At 46.6% G+C, this 19443-nt stretch overlaps 1 protein-coding gene across 7 annotated transcripts in view; it reads right to left on the reverse strand.

Moving 5' to 3' along the window:
• Positions 1 to 19057, reverse strand: part of kif21a (kinesin family member 21A) — a 29096-nt gene extending 10039 nt beyond the window's left edge. For 3 of the 7 annotated variants that reach the window (XM_062461753.1, XM_062461752.1, XM_062461751.1), the window contains exons 1-19: positions 18663 to 19057; positions 9643 to 9865; positions 8463 to 8645; positions 7019 to 7168; positions 6661 to 6792; positions 6170 to 6340; positions 5612 to 5727; positions 5292 to 5487; positions 4636 to 4825; positions 4366 to 4429; positions 3906 to 4109; positions 3113 to 3205; positions 2076 to 2163; positions 1875 to 1989; positions 1446 to 1634; positions 970 to 1169; positions 620 to 727; positions 316 to 384; positions 22 to 170 (exon numbers count right to left, since the gene is read on the reverse strand). In XM_062461753.1, the coding sequence (XP_062317737.1) occupies positions 22 to 170; positions 316 to 384; positions 620 to 727; positions 970 to 1169; positions 1446 to 1634; positions 1875 to 1989; positions 2076 to 2163; positions 3113 to 3205; positions 3906 to 4109; positions 4366 to 4429; positions 4636 to 4825; positions 5292 to 5487; positions 5612 to 5727; positions 6170 to 6340; positions 6661 to 6792; positions 7019 to 7168; positions 8463 to 8645; positions 9643 to 9865; positions 18663 to 18706 (2684 nt within the window). In that variant the 5' untranslated portion in view covers positions 18707 to 19057. The remainder of the gene's footprint in view (positions 1 to 21; positions 171 to 315; positions 385 to 619; positions 728 to 969; positions 1170 to 1445; positions 1635 to 1874; positions 1990 to 2075; positions 2164 to 3112; positions 3206 to 3905; positions 4110 to 4365; positions 4430 to 4635; positions 4826 to 5291; positions 5488 to 5611; positions 5728 to 6169; positions 6341 to 6660; positions 6793 to 7018; positions 7169 to 8462; positions 8646 to 9642; positions 9866 to 18662) is intronic. The other 4 variants (XM_062461757.1, XM_062461754.1, XM_062461755.1 and 1 more) reach the window with 3 other exon arrangements.
• Positions 19058 to 19443: the final 386 nt, after the last annotated feature.

The raw sequence follows: 19443 nt of genomic DNA on the forward strand, positions 1-19443 counted from the left end.
GAAGCCTGACACACACGGTACCTGGTTCCATTGGGAGCGGTGGAGCTGGAAGTGTAGGAGCGACCAGAGGGCGGGCGATGAGAGGAGTCCTGTAGAGACTCCTGGAAGCCGCCCTTCCTTGTGGTGACCTTCCCTGACATGGGCCTGGCTTGCCTCCTCAGAGCAGTCACCTGAGAGACAGATGCACACCAACACGCAGAGCATTGGCAACCACCTTCCCACAGGTGCAACAGAAAAGCTCTCGAAGAGCATTTTACACGAGGGAGTCGTTTCAGCATTTCAGCTGGTTTATCCATGGACACTTTGGCTGCTCACCTCCTCAGTCTTCCTGCGCAGTATCAACTCCTGCTGTCTCTTCTGGGCCTCCAGTAGCTTCAGCTGGTGCTGTGAATGAAACATAACACGATCAACATCTGGAGAACCCTCTCACGCAAAATTCTCTCTCAAGACGTAGCGACGTTCATGCTATGTTTCCCACTGTGCTTGGTCTTTGTGATAATTTGATGAAAAACTTCTTGGCACAAACAACTGACATTATTTCCCCCCCAAAAATATAAATGTATCAAATCCAACCCAGCACTCCTTATCTGTTCTGCTACTGAATAGGAATGTTCCCCACTTCCTGCTTGCGTTGGTCTTTCTTCAGGGTGGCAATCTCTCGGTTCCTCCGGGACTCTGTCATGCGGTTCTTCTCCTGCTGCTCCTTCATCTGCTTCATCAGACGCACCTGGAGCAGAAACAACCGACAACAACGATGGATCACAAGTGACAACGATGTCCCAAATGTGACTCCAACAGCTGATCGCACACGGCTCAAGCGGCACTTCGACGCTGAATCCCCTAAAAACTACAACTTTAAAACCCACAATCCACTTAGGGTGGATCCCATTCGGGTGGCATCATTCGATAGCATTTGGAGTGTGTACACATGTGGACATATTAGCGCTTCGGCGCCGGAGTCCCGCCCACCTTGGTCTTCTTCATCTCGGTCACGTCCATCTGCAGCTTCTTCAGCTGCTTCTCGTACTGCGACTGGTTCTTCAGCAGGCGGGCATGCTCCTTCTGCGCCGACTGCAGCTTCTGCATCTCCTTGTTCATGATGCTGAGCTTCTTCTCGTACTCCGCCTTGATCTTCTTGGCCTTGTCCTCCGAGCCCGTCTCCACCGAGCCTGGGGGGGGGGGGGGGGGGAGATGGCGGCACGTGGTTCCGCGAGGAGCGTGCGAATAAGAGTTATGAGAGGGGACGTAAAGATGTGTGCAACTAGATCAAACTGGAACCGAAATATATGACAATCGCGGTCATAAACGTGCGTGTCTCGCTCTCGGTTCAGTTGCGACTGTGACCACGGACGACACGGTCTAACCCATGGGACCCCGCTGCCTTATTCATGTTCGTTGGCTGCGGTTGCGGTGTGGTTGCAGTTCCCGTAGCCTGACGGTCTTACCCATGTTCTGCAGAACGCGGTCTCTCTCCAGCTGCGTGTCTCGGATCTTGCTCTGCAGCATCATCAGCTTCTGCTCGTACTGCTGTTTGAGCGTGTGGAGACGCCGCTGGCTGTTCTCCAGCTCGTCAATCAGCTTCTGCTTGATTGCGATCTCACAGGTAATGTTGGCTAGATCCGCCTGGAAGTTTTCTGGAGAGCAGAAAAAGATGGCCGGGAATGACATGCAAGATGGGTTATTATTTTGTCTGGAAAGGGTAGACTAGATCCACAGTTTCAGTAAGATGAGCATATTAGTCGTATACACTTTTAAACACTGGCCCAAATATAAACAAATAATCTTACTTGCATTTAAAACACTTTGCACAATGAGTCCTCGTGCTCTCACTGAAAACATTGCCAGAGTTTGGACCCTCAGTTTACTGACGGTACCTTTCTCATCCAGCTCAGAGTCTGTGTCATCGGAGCTCTCCTCCACGTCCATCTCCTCCTCTTCCTCGTCCTCCTCTTCATCCCCTTCCTCATGGTCACTACCTTCCTGGAGCTCCTAAAGGCCCAGACAAGAGCATCCAATGGTGACATTTGGATTCATCGGTGTCTTACAAGATTGGGTGAGGATGCTGTTAATCGTACCGTCTCAGCCTCCTCATTGGTGCGTTCGGAGAGCACCCTCTCTGTCACCTTGTCTTGGTCATTGTCAGGGATCTCCTCTTTGCTGGCACTAATGGATAGAAAGACTGAGAGTCAAATTCTGTTCATTGAGCATGATGGCATTAATGCAGAAGAGAGCAACATGTACTGTATGACTGTACAGCTGACTGTACAAGGCAACAGTGAGACATTGCTTACAAGGTCTACTTATTGCACTAATTGCACATCATAAAACACAATGAGAATGTATGTAAACAGTGAGTGTATTATTAATTTATCCCTGAATAATATCCAACATGGCCATGGGATTCAGTTTAGGAAAATCCTACACAAAACAAAAAGAATATGAAGAAAATATAAGAACAGTTCGAAAACAAATAGGGGTCATTTATTAAATGAAAAAAAGGGTTATTATTAGTACTCATTATGGACAGAACAATGAGGCTAACAATAAGGACAGGTTTTAACTGCCATTCCCATCCATATCAGCTTGACGGACAAACTGAAAGAAATGGGTCAAAAAAGGCAAAATAAAGCAGTAGTTACCATACAATTATTACAGTGCAAAAATTTTACCAAATTAGTAACATATTATAGTACAGTAGATATATACTACTGTATATAAAAAAATATTATTACAAATATTTCATACTGTAAACAATCCCAGCATGATCCAAATCAGTTTTGTAACATGGATATGGATAATTTTCATTTGGAGTCAATTATCAAATAGGTTTCTTTAATAATTGAACTAGAGCCATTATGGATAGGTGAGTGTGTGAGGGACTTGATGGTGTGAATGAATGGAGCCTGTCAAGCATTTCCACAGTAGCAAGGTTAAAAGTCAAAGGGAAAAGGTGACAGTCATGGCTGCTAATGTGCTCCTACAGTAGAAGGGGTTGCTCTCCTGGTGTGACTGCCTGTCAAACAAAAAAGGTGGATTAGAAGAAGCGAGGAGAGGGCAATTTGAAGGAGGGAGGAAGCGAGGGAGGAAGGAAGGGGGTGAAAACATGACAAACCTGGCATCCTCTACCTCCTTCTCCTCCTCCTCCTCTACCACCTCCTCCTCCTCCTCCTCCTCCCTTTGTTTCTCTGCCAGCAGCTGCTGCAGTCTTCAGAAGGAGAGGTCAAAGGTCGTGGAGAGGTGACGAGGGGTGAAGAACAGAAAAAGGAGGGAAGGGAGAGGGAGAGCAGGAGAAGGAAGAACAGTCAAGGTCAAAGGGATCAGCTGACCACTAACCTTCACTGAGGATGGTCAATGTGTGAACTAGTTCAAGCCCACAACACAAATACTGTACACTGTATGACCAATATACTATCACCCATATTTCTTAATTCAATCTGCAGAGCAATCGGAATAGCTGTCCAGTATCCCCAAGCTTGCAGTATTTCCCCATGATCCACTAGTACGCAGTATTCTCCTATACCCTAGTAAGCAGAATTTCCCAACTACCCCCTTGTAAGCAAGATTTATTTGCTAGACAGGCAGAATGAAATTAATGCATAGAGGAGAAGGATTCACAGAGAGGAGAGGTCAAGCAACTTCCCAAAGGAATGCATACTGTAGGAGATTGTGGGAAGCAGGAAACCTCCCAAAAACCTGTCGTTAAATCGAGTCCTGCCATACTGTAAGGAGCGAACACTGGATGGAAACTCAAAGGCACCGATCACCTCCATCCTTTCCCTCCCTCCCTCCCTCCCTCCCTCCCATCCCTCCCTCTCTCCCTCTCTCCCTCCCTCCCTCCCTCCCTCCCATCCCTCCCATCCCCGTATCCTACCACTCCATCCCATCTTCCCTTCCTTCCGTTTTACCTCTTCTTCTTCTTCCTCTCCTTCTTCTTGAGCTTCTCCAGGTCTTTCTTGGCGATCTCGATGATGTCGGAGGTCTCCTTCTCGGGCGCCAGCAGGGCCTGGGAGAAGGTGACGGGCCCGCCGTAGAAGGACTGGCGGGTGGAGGCGCGGGACAGGTTTTTGCGCAAGTTCTCGTTCATGGACTCGCTCTCCAAGAGTTTGGCCCTGAGAGGAGCATGGGAAATACATTGCACATGGGATGAGTCGGACGTATACACGCAGTATGCATAGGTACAAATAAACAATTCATTTGAGGGATTTATGTGATCTAAGTATCATATGAGTAACATATTGTATTATAATGTATTATTAGTGATATATTATGGGTAGCGTATTGTACTACATGCAATGATATTAATGACAGGATACAAATCCTGGAGGATATGAATGTCTTTGTCCATATCTAAATGCCGTTTTGTACCTGAGCTCCTCGATCTCTTTGATGTAGCCTTGAATCATGTTCCCAATCTCCTCACTTCCCTCTCCTGAGGAAAGGTAGGCCAAAGGCACAGAGGGAAACAGGAAGCTTTTGCTGAGTCATTTGAGTTTCGGAAATAAACACAACAGAGGAACTCCCCAATGGGAATTTAACCACATGGACACACACACACACACACACACAGACAGCCACACAGACAAAGCCACACACAAAAACTCAGACACACAAACCAATACACACACAGACCCTTACCGGCTCTGGCCAGGGTCTGGTTGGCCTGGTCAGAGAGCAGCTGTGTGAGCCTGGCCTTCTGGACGTCGATGGTCTCCTGCATGGCCTTCACCCTCACCCTCAGGTTGCTGTTCTCCGTCTGCAGCATGGAGTTCTCGTGGAACATGTCGCTGATGCTCTCAATGCCGTCCTCACCCACCATGCGCTTGCCCTGAGGAGAACGATTTTGATTAAAAGGGGTGGGAAGGGTTAATAGACAGCAAGGAAAATATTTGAATTTAGTCCTGATATATACCTTTGTATTTATATACATCGATATATATGTGCACCAAGTATATATCGATATCAAGACAGTTCAAATATTTTCCTTTAGACCAGTGTCTCCATGTCTTTCACTAATTGGCTTGCTATTGGTACTCTCTGACCCACTTTCCAAATCATCATCATCCCCAGACACATTTATTTCATCCTCGTAATCCCCCATCCTTCATTTCTCTCTATCATTTATATTATTTAACGTTTTATTCATAACGTTCACCCTCCCTGCCCGACTTTCTACATCTTTTTCTCTCTCTCTCCCCCTCTCTCTCCCCCTCTCTCCCCCTCTCTCCCCCTCTCTCTCTCTCTCTCTCTCTCCCTCTCTCCCTCTCTCCCTCTCTCCCTCTCTCTCTTCTCACCGTCCTGTACTCCATCAGCTCCATCTGCAGCCTGGCGATCTCCGTGCGCAGGGCGCTGATCTGCTGGCTGGCCTTGTCCTGGTTCACCATCACCCTGTTCTTGATGTTTCTGGCCCGGTTAGCATACTTCAGAGAGTTCAGAGTCTCCATGAAGTCGCGGTCCGAAGGGCTTATGCACGCTATCATCACTGTTTGGCTAGGGGAAGGGATAAAGAGTGAAAGGTGTTTTGGGTCATTCACATTCATTCAAGTCCTCCACTATGTTACTGTTGGGGGAACCAATATAAACCAAACATGGGCAGAAGCGATCGAAGACAGACCTGTTTCCTCCCAGCGAGTCTTGTAGGAGCCGGGTGAGTTTGGAATCTCTGTAAGGCACATGAGAGGATCGCTTGCTCCTGTCTCCCAAAGCACTGATTACATTACCCAGAGCAAGCTGCACAGGGAATAAGACCACAACATGGAGATAGAGACGATTAATAAACAACAACTGAAAATTATTGCTTATAAAAATCCAACCAAGTGAACCTCACTTCTTTCAAATATTTGAAAATGGTTGCAATTGCTAAACTACACCACCAGATGACAGCATACATCCAATGTAACATGAAAGAGCTGTGTCATTGCATGTGCAGACCCTGACGCAACATATGCAGAGATATACAGTTTATTGTTGAAAACAGCGCCTACAGCACCGTATTAAAAATCATTTATTTCCCGGAATTCCTGAAAAATGACTAATCGGATATAAAAAGACACGACTCAAAATCTATATTCTGATATGCAGGTCTACAATTTTATCATACATGGCAGACAAGGAAAACTCCTCTCTCTGGTATTTTAGAACAGGCTAGTGAAGCTTAGACCCAGTCTCTCACCAGTCCACAGTTGATGGAGATGCCCTCTTTGGCTCGGTCTCCGGTCGCCCCGGTCCTCTTCAGCCTCTCAGAACCTGCCAGGTCCACGAAGTGGAACTTTGCCGTCAGCGTCTCAAACTCTTCCATCTCGGAGTTACCGTTGGAGATTTTGTTGTCGGTCTCGTTGTCTTGCTGTATGATTTGAGAGGAAAAGAAAAGGTTGGTACAACAACATGAAAGCAGTTTCCGCACAGAGCAGCATGGTAGAAGACACAGTTCTTGTTGATATGCAACAGCTGGTTACGGTTAAGGGTAGGAATAGGTTATGATCATGGTTAGGGCTAGGATTAGGGGAAAGTTAGGAACAGGTCAAGATTGGGTTTAGGTATCAAACATTTCACAATTTACTGTAGTGTCATGCAACCAAGCATAACAGCTACTCTACACCTATGCAAACGAACAGAAAGCCAGAATGACAATCAATTCCGATTCCCCCCCCCAGCTGTGCGTACATTGTCGGTAGCGCAGACGCGGACTTGGCACAGATGGATGGTGAAGATGGCGTGGGAGCGAGAGCTCTGCACGTTCATCTGGGTGCTGGCGGTGGTGCGGCACAGAGCGCCCAGCTTCAGACACTGCAGCATCTGGGGAGGGTGTGGGGGAGAGAGGGACTGGTTACTGGTGTGGACAGGTTTACCGTACAAGCAGATACACGCAACGATAGGGTGTTGATAAAGAATTAAAGACCGACGCGCGCGCGCGCGCACACTGATGACGTGCGAGCGCATACAGCGCTAACACACACCGTGTATCTGCATGCATGCATGCATACAAAAGCAGTGTGTAGATACGGAAACATGTATCACACACCTCTGCTTCGGAGGACACTGTCCGTGTGGTCACTCCGACAGTGTAGATTCCTCCATTGGCATCCTCGTGGATCTTAATGTGAGATTTTTGCTTCCTGGCTTCCAAGTCCCGAGTGGTGTCAAACAGATCCAGCACCTCCTCATTGTACAGCTACACTGGGAAATAAGGGAACACACAAACACACACACACACAAATATAACATGACAAAGCATACAGGAAGTTCATTTTCACCATTTTGATTCTGTTGTTTTGGTAACTGGCCTCTCAGACGGTGTTTAGGCCTGACCCAGAGCAACGTGATCTGTACTCACGATCTCCTTATGCCTTTACACATTTATTCTTTCTTGCCTATTATTGTTTAAACTGTGAAAGCTCTTTGTCTTGGTAATAAAATCTCTTTTGTAATCTAGCCACTCCAGTCATAGAACCTGAATTAATAGAAATAAAAGTCAACAACTTCTAAATTGTAGAGGACTTGTCAGTCTTATTGGCAAAACAAAGGTTAATGTGATGACTTCCTGTGAAGGGAACAACCCCACTGGACCTGGCTCTTATATTTGGACTTAAAAGTGCAACAATACAATCTGGTCAAATTTGTTGTTACAGCGCAAGCACATTTCCAAAAACAACATAATCATTTTGAAAAGTGGTTATATCCCCATCTTAAAATGTGTATTTAATAGCTTTATTTTGCTGGCTTCCAAATGGGCTTTTAGCTAGGCGCCTCACCAACAATAGTCCAATCTAACGTTTACATTGACTGTAGGCAAAGACACGGGACGCCCCTTCTAGTTCTGCATCAATATTTTGCTCCCTGTCTGGCCACATGGGGGCCCCTGTCACTCTCTATGACGAGCCAACACAACTGCCCGCTGCTCCTAGTAACCCTTCTTGTCACCCCTCCCGGTCCAGACACAAGCCCTTCTGACCCTCAGTCCACTCCAACCCTTCACCGGCAGCTGCACACTTTTGATAGAGTTATTTCGAAGTGTCAGTCTTGCAGACGAGCTTGTTAAACTAGCCCTGTCAACAATATAAGGCTGACCTGGACCTTTTACTAAAAGTTGTTGTAACGACTTGAAGGCTGTGCCCAAAAACGGACAAGTCATTTTCTCCTGCAATATTGAGTGTCCAACTGAGGAGCAACTTGTATGGAGTGACACCAGGGTCCTTTTGTTTGGATTATTATGAAACTGAGTTTTTGCTCGTAATCGTAAATAAAGAACCTGGTACAGAACAGCTATGAATTAATCCCAACAGCTTCCTCTGTACTGTAGCTTGTATTGTTTTGTCTTTTAGTGTTTTGACATGTCTTATATTGCATTGTGTAGGTTAAGCTTAAGCAAAAAACAAACAAACAATGATATCAGTGGCTGCGTATTCAATTTAGTGGCTCCCAGCACTCCCAGTGTGTACTGGTTCACGAAACGTGCGGTACTGTACCTCCAGGAACTGAGCGTTGATCTTGAACTCGGGTACGGGCCGACCCTGGTCCCGGGCAGCCTGGCAACGCTCCTCCATACCTCTGAAGAGGTGGCCCACAGCCCGGGGGATGATGCCCAGGTCCTCCTCCCCAAGACTCACATCGAAGCCTGTGCCCATGGTGTAGGTCTTGCCTGAGCCCGTCTGGGGGGTAGAAGAAGTAACAGAAGGGGAGGAAGGGGGAAAATTTAGAGCGCCAAGATTGGGCATACAGGGCATTGGGGCTGGGAACATACAGGTCATTTTCTCCTGCAATATTGATTGCTCTAAATCTGACACAAAATCTAAGCAGGCTGAATCCCATGATGGAGCTGACTGGGTCAGTTTGCAGCACAGGGCTACAGCTGGATTAGTCCAAGTAAAAAAAAAAACATGAGCCACTGAACACAGCTAGGCTTGGCTGTACTATGGGCCAGAGCCAACCAGGACTAAACCTATTCGAAAATGAATAAATAGGCCACCAATCCCAGGAGTAGTACTGGGAAATATGGGTGAACCGGTGGGGGGGGGGGGGGGGGGGTCACATTAGAAATGTATGCTTTATGTGAAGGTGTGTGGGATTCACTGATTTCAGTACTCCCCTCTCTATCCTTGTGGAACTTCCCAGCTCTATCAAACCCTGTTAGAGGCACTAGAGTGGGCTTTGGTTGTCAAGGCAACCCAGGGAGCACCAGGGGAAGGGGGGGTAGACTTGTACGTAATGTCCCTGCAGTTGGCTGGGACTGCCTCAGAGAAGACAAACCCCTCTGAAAGAAAGTAAGATCTTGAAATGTTGGACAAGGACAAAGGGGGCGAGAAGAGAAAGAGGGAAAGAACTTTGCTTAGAGCACACACACTACGAGAAACTGTTGAGTACCACCTCCATCGATTTCTACACATTCACTGGAAGGTTTGGAAGTGCTTTTAGAAGTGTGTGTCTGTGTAAAGTAAGACTGCCATAACTGCAGTCTTTGATAAAACCAATACAATGTCATTTTTAGCACTGACCAAATCAATAGCCAAACATGTAGAAGGCCAACAATAAACAAATGGTTTAATGCACAGAAACCAATGCACTTTCCTATCTGAATGTCAACCCATTCTCAAAACACAGTCTCTTTACCCAACTTCCCCTAAAAAGAAACACAAGCGCTCCACTTGCCTGGCCATAGGCAAAGATGGTGGCGTTGTAACCCTCGAAGCAGCCCTCGATCAGCTTCTCAGTGCAGTTGGCGTAGATGCTGTCCTGCTCCGAGTCCATGTCGAACACATAGTCGTAGGTGAAGGCCTTGTCTTTCCCCAGGATCACCTGGGGCTCCGCAGGCGTCACGAAGGTGCAGATGTGACATCCCTCGATCTTCTCTCTCGGCAGCTGAGGACGGATCCTGGAAAAGGGGAAACACAGAGAGGAGAAAAAGGTCACGTTCTGATGTGTAACACAAGGCTTTAAAATGGGGTGTTCGTTCCAGTACTACCCCATTACGCTTTATTATGTAGCCGAGAAGGGACATGTTGTGTTTTGTGAGCATAAAAACCTTAAACTAAAGCAACCATTTGACAAGCTCTACTCCAGTGGTCCAAAACAGGCAATGCAGGTGTCACACAGTCACAGTGCCTTTACTGCTGCTGACATGAGACCATACAATTGAAACCTTTAAGTAAGCGTCAAATATGACTGTGCTGTCATGAGTTGAAAAAGAGCCGTATTAGCAGGTCATGGTGTTAATTAAAGTTTGTGTTGTAGTTCTGTTTGGCCTTAGGTGCTGTCCGCACATTACTCTGTGCTTCTGACCCAATATTTTGCTCCATTCAATCTGCCAGCTGGCTGCCCATGTATGTATCATTGTATGTGTGTGTGAGTGTGTGCGCGCGCGAGTCGCACTAAGCTCAAACCCTGAATGTCAGCAAAGCCCTCTTGAAAGCTGGCCAGCTGAGAGCTGACTGAGGATTACCCAGGCTGCTGTGGACATAAGTGTGAGAGGAGTGCTGCAGTGCAACAGAGGGACGCTTGATTGGCAGATGTAAAGAGACAATTCAAATAAACAAAAAAAGAAAGAAAAGAACGAGAGACAGGCCTACTCCCTCCCACCCAAAACAGAGTCTGACTGACACATTGCTGGAGGCCGCCACCTCCGTACACTTTACCAAACAGAAGCTCTTTCCTCTTCATTGAAGCCTACTGTACACAAACCACTGATATTAAGCCTCGTGGTGATGGATATGAAGCTAGCTAAAGGGCCAAGCTACGCTGCTAACCGAGCACCTGACAGTGGGCCTTCCTGACTAGCCGTGTATAAGGGCTGCTTTGTGTCTCCAGGCACAGAGAGAACAATACCAGCAGAGGAGCACAGAGCAGCCATTGTGTCTGTAACACAGAACCCACCACTGCCACCGGGCATGCTCCGGGATTATCCCACTGGACGGAGGGAAGGTGGGATGGAGGGAGGGATGGGAGGAGAAATAACGCCCTGGCTGGAGGTCAGAGGATGTCCGCTGGGTTGCCAGCTAACTGCAGCGTGTTGTGGAATGAGGCGAAGGTGGGGTGTGTTTGCTTTGTGAAGGCAGCGGCGCAGTGACATGATAGTTCTTTTATTTCTACCGTTAATGCCCTTTACTGTGCTGATTATGAAACGGGCCTTACGCAGTCTCCATGTTAAAGTGGATCTGGAAGTGCAGAGGCTTAACTGATGTTGTTATGTTTGCACTGTGCCTGGTAGTTGTAATGTTATTTTTTGTACGGGCTTGTAAAATACAGTTCTATCTTGTTAGAACTATACATTTCTGATACTTGATTGCTTGATGCTTTCCTTTCTATAAACATTATTTGTAAGTTGCATTCGATCAAAGTATCTGCTCAATAAATGAGATAATGTAACATGATTGTCTTTAAAATCATAATACAGTACAAATAGCCTAGATTGACGTATTGCGTCATCAGTTGCAGACTAAATATATTTTTCTAAAACAAAGACTACGCAACAAAAACTTATTATGGGTTAGGGTTAGGGTTGTCATAACACATGTAGGAAGCAGGCACTATGTCACTGCATGCATGTCAATCTCAAAACACGTATTCCAGTGGAACACTTCCTACACAATCTTTGGATTGTTCGGTTTTTGTTCACCACTTCCATCACCACAAGGGCTGTCTTTGTTTGGGGCACTAACTGGCTATGTAAGCCTACTATTTCCCCACCCCATTTCTCCACCCCTCTTTCCTGGGGGTCCTTGGCTTCTCCCTGATCTGCAGTGATCCTCCGAACCACTCCTACAGACTCGTTGGAACTGTCTCCAGGAATAGGGAATGTCTCCAGGAAATAATATCAATTATTCGGAGGCGCTTTGATGTATGCATGAGATGAACAATGAACTTTCACCTTAATAAAAAGTCCAATGTAATTCCGATGACTAAATGAGAATAAGAGAGGACACCGAGTGCTGATCAACACCAACCCCATACAAACAATGTGTTTTGTATTCGAACACTTAACTCACAAGCCCCAAGCCCTGTGGTGAGGGCCAACTCTGTACTCCATATCAATCACATCAAAGCTGTGTTTTCGCTGGGATTTCCTCACACATGCCTCCAGCACACCTGACACCATGGTTTGTTTTCCTGAGCGATCAGGCGCTCGTCACCGGAACGCCAGGTTCGGCAGCCAGTGTGTTTAGCGTTGCAGACAGGGGTGGGACGAGGATTCTTTCATCCTAAACGCGGCGAGAAGCTGCGGCTGAACGCGCCCTGACCTGTCCCTCACACCCTCCCCTACCGGCCCGCCCCTCAGGATCCATCGCTGCTCCACTGCACTCACTCAATAAATCATTAAGATGCATCGCCACAAGGGAGGAGAGTGATGGTGGGGAGAGGGGTGGGGAAGGGGAGAGGGGAAAGGTAAAGGGGAAGGGTAGAGGGGAAGGGTAGAGGGGAAGGGTAGAGGGGTTGGGAAGGGTAGAGGGGTTGGGAAGGGGAGAGGGGAAGGGTAGAGGGGTTGGGAAGGGTAGAGGGGTTGGGAAGGGGAGAGGGGTTGGGAAGGGTAGAGGGGTTGGGAAGGGTAGAGGGGTTGGGAAGGGGAGAGGGGTTGGGAAGGGTAGAGGGGTTGGGAAGGGGAGAGGGGTTGGGAAGGGGAGAGGGGAAGGGTAGAGGGGTTGGGAAGGGTAGAGGGGTTGGGAAGGGGAGAGGGGAAGGGTAGAGGGGTTGGGAAGGGTAGAGGGGTTGGGAAGGGGAGAGGGGAAGGGTAGAGGGGTTGGGAAGGGTAGAGGGGTTGGGAAGGGGAGAGGGGAAGGGTAGAGGGGTTGGGAAGGGTAGAGGGGTTGGGAAGGGTAGAGGGGTTGGGAAGGGTAGAGGGGTTGGGAAGGGGAGAGGGGAAGGGTAGAGGGGTTGGGAAGGGTAGAGGGGTTGGGAAGGGTAGAGGGGTTGGGAAGGGGAGAGGGGAAGGGTAAAGGAGTTGGGAAGGGTAGAGGGGTTGGGAAGGGTAGACGGTTCTGGAAGGGTAGACGGTTAGGGAAGGGTAGACGGTTAGGGAAGGGTAGAGGGGTAGGGAAGGGTAGAGGGGTAGGGAAGGGTAGAGGGGTAGGGAAGGGTAGAGGGGTAGGGAAGGGTAGAGAAGGGTAGAGGGGTAGGGAAGGGTAACAGGAAGCTCGAACGCTATCTCTGCAGAACAGGCCGTCCATTGTCTAAAAGAGAGAGAAAAAAGGCCAGGGCAACATTGGAGACACGCTCAGTCAGTCATAGCCACAGTCGACTCGTGCAAACTGACACATATAGGCCAATGATGCTGCTGTACCTATGCTGCAGTAAAGAAGTCCAGCCTGTCTTTCCCAGGTTTTTTAGTGGGATAACTGAGTTGCATGAGATGACATCACCTGCAGCTGCCCCATGCCAATGAGAAATTGCTTGAGAGCAAGGACTCCCAGAACCACAAGTCCCAATGAGCACACGTGCGTGTATGTGTGTGTGTGTGTGTTTGGGAGAGCAGTACAGTAAACATGTGATGCCTTCAGTTGGCTCTTTAAACTGTCAGCGGGGGCCTTCTCCCTCTCCGATTACAGTCACTAGACACTTTCCAAATCTAACAGTGCCTCAGTCAGGGAAGGAAGAATTGCCCGTGTCTTTTCTCTGAGACTCTTTAGGATGACAAGAGGGGAAATAAAGGGGGAGGGGGGAAAAAACGAAACATGAAGTGGGTTTGGTCTGAATTGCAGCACTGCAGGTTTAGATTTAGCACGCTCTGTCCTCATTAAGCTGTGCTCGTGCGTTTGTGTGTGTGTGCATGCGTGCGTGTATGCCCCCACTACACACAACTCTGTCACGAGCACAGCAGCACGACGCTGACCGTGACCCTACCAAGGTTATGAACTTGGGAATTGTAACAAGCAATCTGATAAAGGCCTTCAGTTCATGCACAGTGGATTACATACTGCATGTTACATATTGTGCAGTGTCTGAACTAAGTTTATCACTCCGCAGCGTATCCCTACGGTACTTTGTCCGCCTCGAATGTCTCGAGGAAAGAGGTTACTATGGCGACTAGGAACAGACATTTTAAATAAAAGGTAATAATCCTCTCTCGGCGGGATGCAATGTCAACGCGCCAGTCGGAGGAAGATGCAAAGTGAGGTATGTAGGGAGGGGATTGGTCCTCTCATACCTAAAACATGACATAAAGCCCCCTTAATCCTGCTCCCATCACCTCCAGCACTCCAACATTAACGAAAGCTGTTTTGGCAACATAACCACAACTGAACAACGACCAAATCTCCATCTAATCTTCAACAGGTAAAAACAAGCCTCACCACCTGGGGTGGGGAGGCCGAGGGATAATGGAAATGGAGAGGGAGAGGGAGAGAGAGAAAGAAAGGGAGAGAGAGAAAGAAAACTAGATAGAAAGAGTAGCCAAGTCTCCAACTCCTTTAATGTAAAAGCAAGTATGCGTTGGATAGAAAAATGCCTGTTTTAAACATAACGTTCCATTCGAAGAAATGGGAGGGCTGCGAAATACTGTTATTAGCAAATTCAATGACAAAGACCCAATTCAAGACAAACATCGAATAAAACTACAAAAATGCTTTAAAAAAAGATGGGAGATGCATGTGGGCCTGTCATTAAAATCTCAAAGCTATAACTTTCACCAGAATTTATTGCCACGTGTTCTCAAAGAAGCATAGCTGTTTATCCAGTTGCCATAGATACAGATAACACGTGGTAACTTTATTGCAATTGAACACGCCACCGGAAGGACTGGAGCCCTCCAGTTTGATAGTCTCAAGCCACTCTGGGAGAAAGCTACTCATAAACATTCGTCAACGTGGTGAGATTATTGTACACCAGACTACTATGAAAATGGGAACCACAGTCTCTTTACCCAACAGCCCAAAACATAATCAAATAAGTTCCCCACTTGCATGGCTATAGGCAAAGTTGGTGGCATTGTATTGGATTGGGGTTAGGATGAGACTGTGGCTAGTAGCTGTCAACAAGATGTGCAGAAACTAAGTGAGAAGCAAATACACCACACCTATGTCCCTCAACACTATAATGGATAAAGGACCTGACTGCAATGTCTTACACACATGGTGTTTCTCACACTATGCATTACCTGCCTCACACGCACCTAAACACGTCTCCCAATACATAGTATCGGGAGAATGTTCATATCTATCTCTATGTCTATCTCTATGTCTATCTCTATCTCTCTCCATCACTTCGTCCCTCCCTCTCTCTCACCCTCTCTCTCTTTCAGAGTAATAACACAGCTAGCTCAGCGCTGGATTTCTTGGAGCAAGTTAATAGTGCCTCCATGTTGCTCCATGTTAGATCGGACATGTTGGTCAATCCAAATTTAAGGTCAGGGCCTCACAAATGTATAAGTAACAAATTAACTTACAGTCCTTTGGTTAAACAGGGCAGACAAAAGTCCTTTTTGCCTCACCTCCCCTAACTTGCACATGGGATCAGCGCTCAACGGGGCATGTTGACAGAGTACTCCCATCTTTGTGTCAACAGCAGGCCAACGGACGAGGACTCGACACAGGAGCCACATCCTGAAAATGTTGAGGGAGTTATGGAAAACATCAGCTGGTATCTGATCCTTTCAAGGCAACAGCAGACGTAGATAGAGGTTCGATAAACGAAGGATGGGAAAGGACAGTGGAGAGGAAACGGACAAGCGGGTCAGCGACATGAGAGTCTGATGTTCCACAGGCAGGCGTCAGGGAAAATCTGTTGTGGATTACTCCATGATTGCACACAAGGCTGAGTCGTTCGACATAGCAGAAACAAGCCCGATGCAAATTCATATACATCTGTTAGCACATTGTGAGCCAGGAAAGAGCAGGTGGGTGAAGCTCATTTACATGTCCTGGTCCTCCTAGCGAGTGAGGCGTGAGTTTAGAGGCTAGACTACACTGGGTGATAGATCCGGTGCATAATCTGATAATAGAACCAGGTAGTGTTAGAATCATGCGCAGGCTAGTAAATATTTAAGCAACCAATTTTACAGAGAGACAAAGACCAGTACCAGTTTCAGAGACATGCACACTGTAACTAAGGAGGTGACAGCTTGCTAAAACAAGCAAACTGGGCTATTTGAGATCTACAAGCCCTATTTATGATCAAATCGGCAGACAGAAGTTACAGCCAAAATCTATTTGTAGTACTACCCATTTGCAGTTAGTTTAAGCTAGAGGTGTGAACCTAGTCTGCTTCTACTCATGACCTAACCTGGCTGCCTGCATCCAGAGGGTCCAAATAAAACCAGCACGCCTCCCGTCAAGAATAGCATGCTCTCCATTATATTTAGGCTATATTGAATAAAGGGACACTCATTCTCCACCCATAAGAAGGGGGAAAGAGCAAGAGAGCACAAAGGTTAGAGAGTGCAAGACAAGGAAAGATAGAGGGATACAGAGAACATACAAAAAAAGACAAGCGAAAGACCAAGAATGCAAGACTAACATTTGCCTGGGTGTGGTAGTCTGCATTTTGTCCGCCTGTAATTACTCTCTGTGTTGGTTTTGTATGACGGAGTTCACTTTCGAAGCACAACCACAAAACACGATCGGAGCCAGAAACTATCCCCCGGCAATCCACATTTTGTTTAGATGTGTCTTTTGGAATGTGCTGACTCGTCAGAGGTCATGGTATAGATAACTGAGGTCTTCCAGCAATGCAGTGGTCGTTCCCAGTCTATTTTAGGGCAGCTTCCGTTTAAGTGTAGGCTATGCTTAGCGCCATCTCAGAAGGGACCAACCTTTCAGCCAGTTAGATGAAATATGAACAGATTAAAACCGTCTTTGACTCACTTATTCCGGTAGAAATCTGTAGTAATAATAATATTCCAAAGAATAAAAACTGTCTTTATTTTTGCACTGACTGTCTGTGTTTTACACACACCTCTCATCACCTTTAATGTAAACCCTTTGCTATTGTACAGGCCTGCTCACATACAAGTAATTATCCCACCAGGCTGGTTTTACAGTTAAGTCTAACTCGTTACACCCCTAAAGTACAATTTATTAAACTCTTGATAATAAAAGTGACATAACGTGTTGTTGCATTTAGCACTAACAAAGGCTTGTTTAGAAACCACTGTGAAAACAGAATAGAATGTGAGGCTCTTTCTCTATACTCAAATTTATAAACTATGACCGCCAACACACTTCAAAGGCAAACATTCTAAGCCTGTCCTGTGCAGCAAAGGAAAACATGTGCTGAAATCAGTTTTGCCATGAAGCGCTCAGTCTTGCCCAATACCAAATCTAGATCCAGTCCTTTGCAGGAGAGCCAAGTTGATGTGATTGTCAAAATTTCCTACTGTTGCCTGCTTAGTTTTGGACCAATCCTTTCAGATGGTTCAGAGTACCAAGGATGCAGGTCTTTAGGACTGACCCAGGAGCTGATTAAGGGCAGGGCATATGCCAGCTTAGCTGCTATGCATTGTAAAGGATCATAGCGTTTAACGTAGAGATGGGTCACACCATCTCTCACACACACATGTTGTCCCCCTCAGTCTATTTGCTAATGAGAACATAAGAGTATTACTGTCCCTCTGGCTGACTCTGCAAGGGAGCACAGACCTGTTAATATGGAAGTCTTGACATGCTCAAGATCTTTGGCTGGGTTTGAGCACACAGACAACCACACACGTACACCAAAGATATTTGCCCACAAACATAAGCATGCATACACCTGCACACAAAAGCAGGTGTTTAAACGATTATGCAATAGAAAAGCGTAAGGACACAAATGTAGGTAGGCACATGAACTAAAGAGATGGACAGAAAGAGTGTAACATGGGCAGATTCGCATAGCTGGCAAAGCAAATTGGCCAGGCGGTTGTGACGCTCATAGGATGTTGCCTACATTTATCATTGAAGATACAACCTAACTGTAGTCATGAACAACTCAAAAATTCCATACATTTTTCAGGGGACCTCGAGCTTATAATTACATGCAAAAAGGTTTGTCCATTGCTTTGACATACGATTTTTAGGCAAATAAGCCGTGAAAAAAAATCTGACCAACAGTTTCTAAACTAGAAAGAAGAAATCTTTGTGTTCACGGTTGACGGACTCTTCCTTAGGCTACAGGCCATCAACAAAGCACTTCTTTTATCGATTAACCGCCCCTCAACCGTCTCCCTTGGATGCTGAAGAAAGACTAGATGGTCGGCATCACGCCAAAGTAACACAAGAGACCGAATCTGTTTCTTTGACAACTCAGCCCTTCGACAACAAGAATGATATCGCCCACCCTTTGGCCAACGCCGCTGGTGGCACCTGCTATAGAAGGCCCATGTGTAACAGTTTTTCCCTGGGCTTATGTGCTGCGTCATGAATATAGCATCAGTCTTTTAGCCTCTGCAATGATGAATGCCGAGAAATAATTGGCATCAGCCTAATTCGTGTTTACACAAACCGGAATCAGCGGAATTAATGTCGAACAATTGAGAGCAGATGCACTAGACTAGACCAACGCTTTTCAAATGTTTTTATTCAGTAGTGTCTGACGGGACGTCTGAAAATCGATTCCTGTTTTAATTGAATCATAGTGCTACATGGCTTGAAACTGGATCAACAGATGATGCAGAGGCTACAGGATCCGAACAGTGCATGCAAAAGAGCAATGAAATTGGTAGCAGAAACATGATTACTCAATGAAGCAGTGGGATATCTGTGATTTACCTTAGTGCTACTCGAACTGAGCTTTCATCCTGTCCACCTGACATGGTCCTGCAGACTATCGATATTAAACAAAGAATTAAAATCCAACGGATCTGTCCGTACTTTGATTATCTTCTCATTCGACAAGCTGATGGGAGGGAGAGTGCGCAACTCCCCAGCAGCGAGCGCTAAAAGATCAACTCAGCTCGACTTTACTCCAGCCATATTTAATTGGATATCATATAGATTATGACTACAAGAATAATTTTCGAAAGAAACTACTGTGCGAAAACCATACTGCCTTGCATGTCCAGCAAGAACGAGTTCCACGCATGCAGGTAGGGTCAGCAGGGCTACAGTCAGCACAGCCTCCTTCTGTTGTTGCCTTCAGGTTCCTCGGTTGAGGGACAGACACACACGCCTCCCGCACGCTCCTCCGCTCGAACCGCAATGCGTCACCAAACCACGCCCTCTTTAGCCGTCCTACTCCGAGAAGGGTTGCGAGTTGACATCAAAATAAATTGTCGTGGAAATATAAAAGAAATTGATCATTTTAAATGGGTAAAGCACATATATCAGAACAATCATGCCGGATGCATTTTGTAGGAATCAACGGGTAACTCACTGCTGTATCATAGTACATAGGACAAAAGAAAACAAGTGTAAAATCTGAGACAGTGATGAGCCCTATCAAACAAACTTTACCCAAATAAACAATATACGGTGTAAACCATGATTCACAGTAGTGGCCACTTCTTTCAATATGAGCAATTTGGGACAGGTGCAAGTTTCCACTCCTATC

Source organism: Osmerus eperlanus, chromosome 5, assembly GCF_963692335.1.
Source record: "Osmerus eperlanus chromosome 5, fOsmEpe2.1, whole genome shotgun sequence".
In the NCBI taxonomy this organism is placed as follows: Eukaryota; Metazoa; Chordata; class Actinopteri; order Osmeriformes; family Osmeridae; genus Osmerus; species Osmerus eperlanus.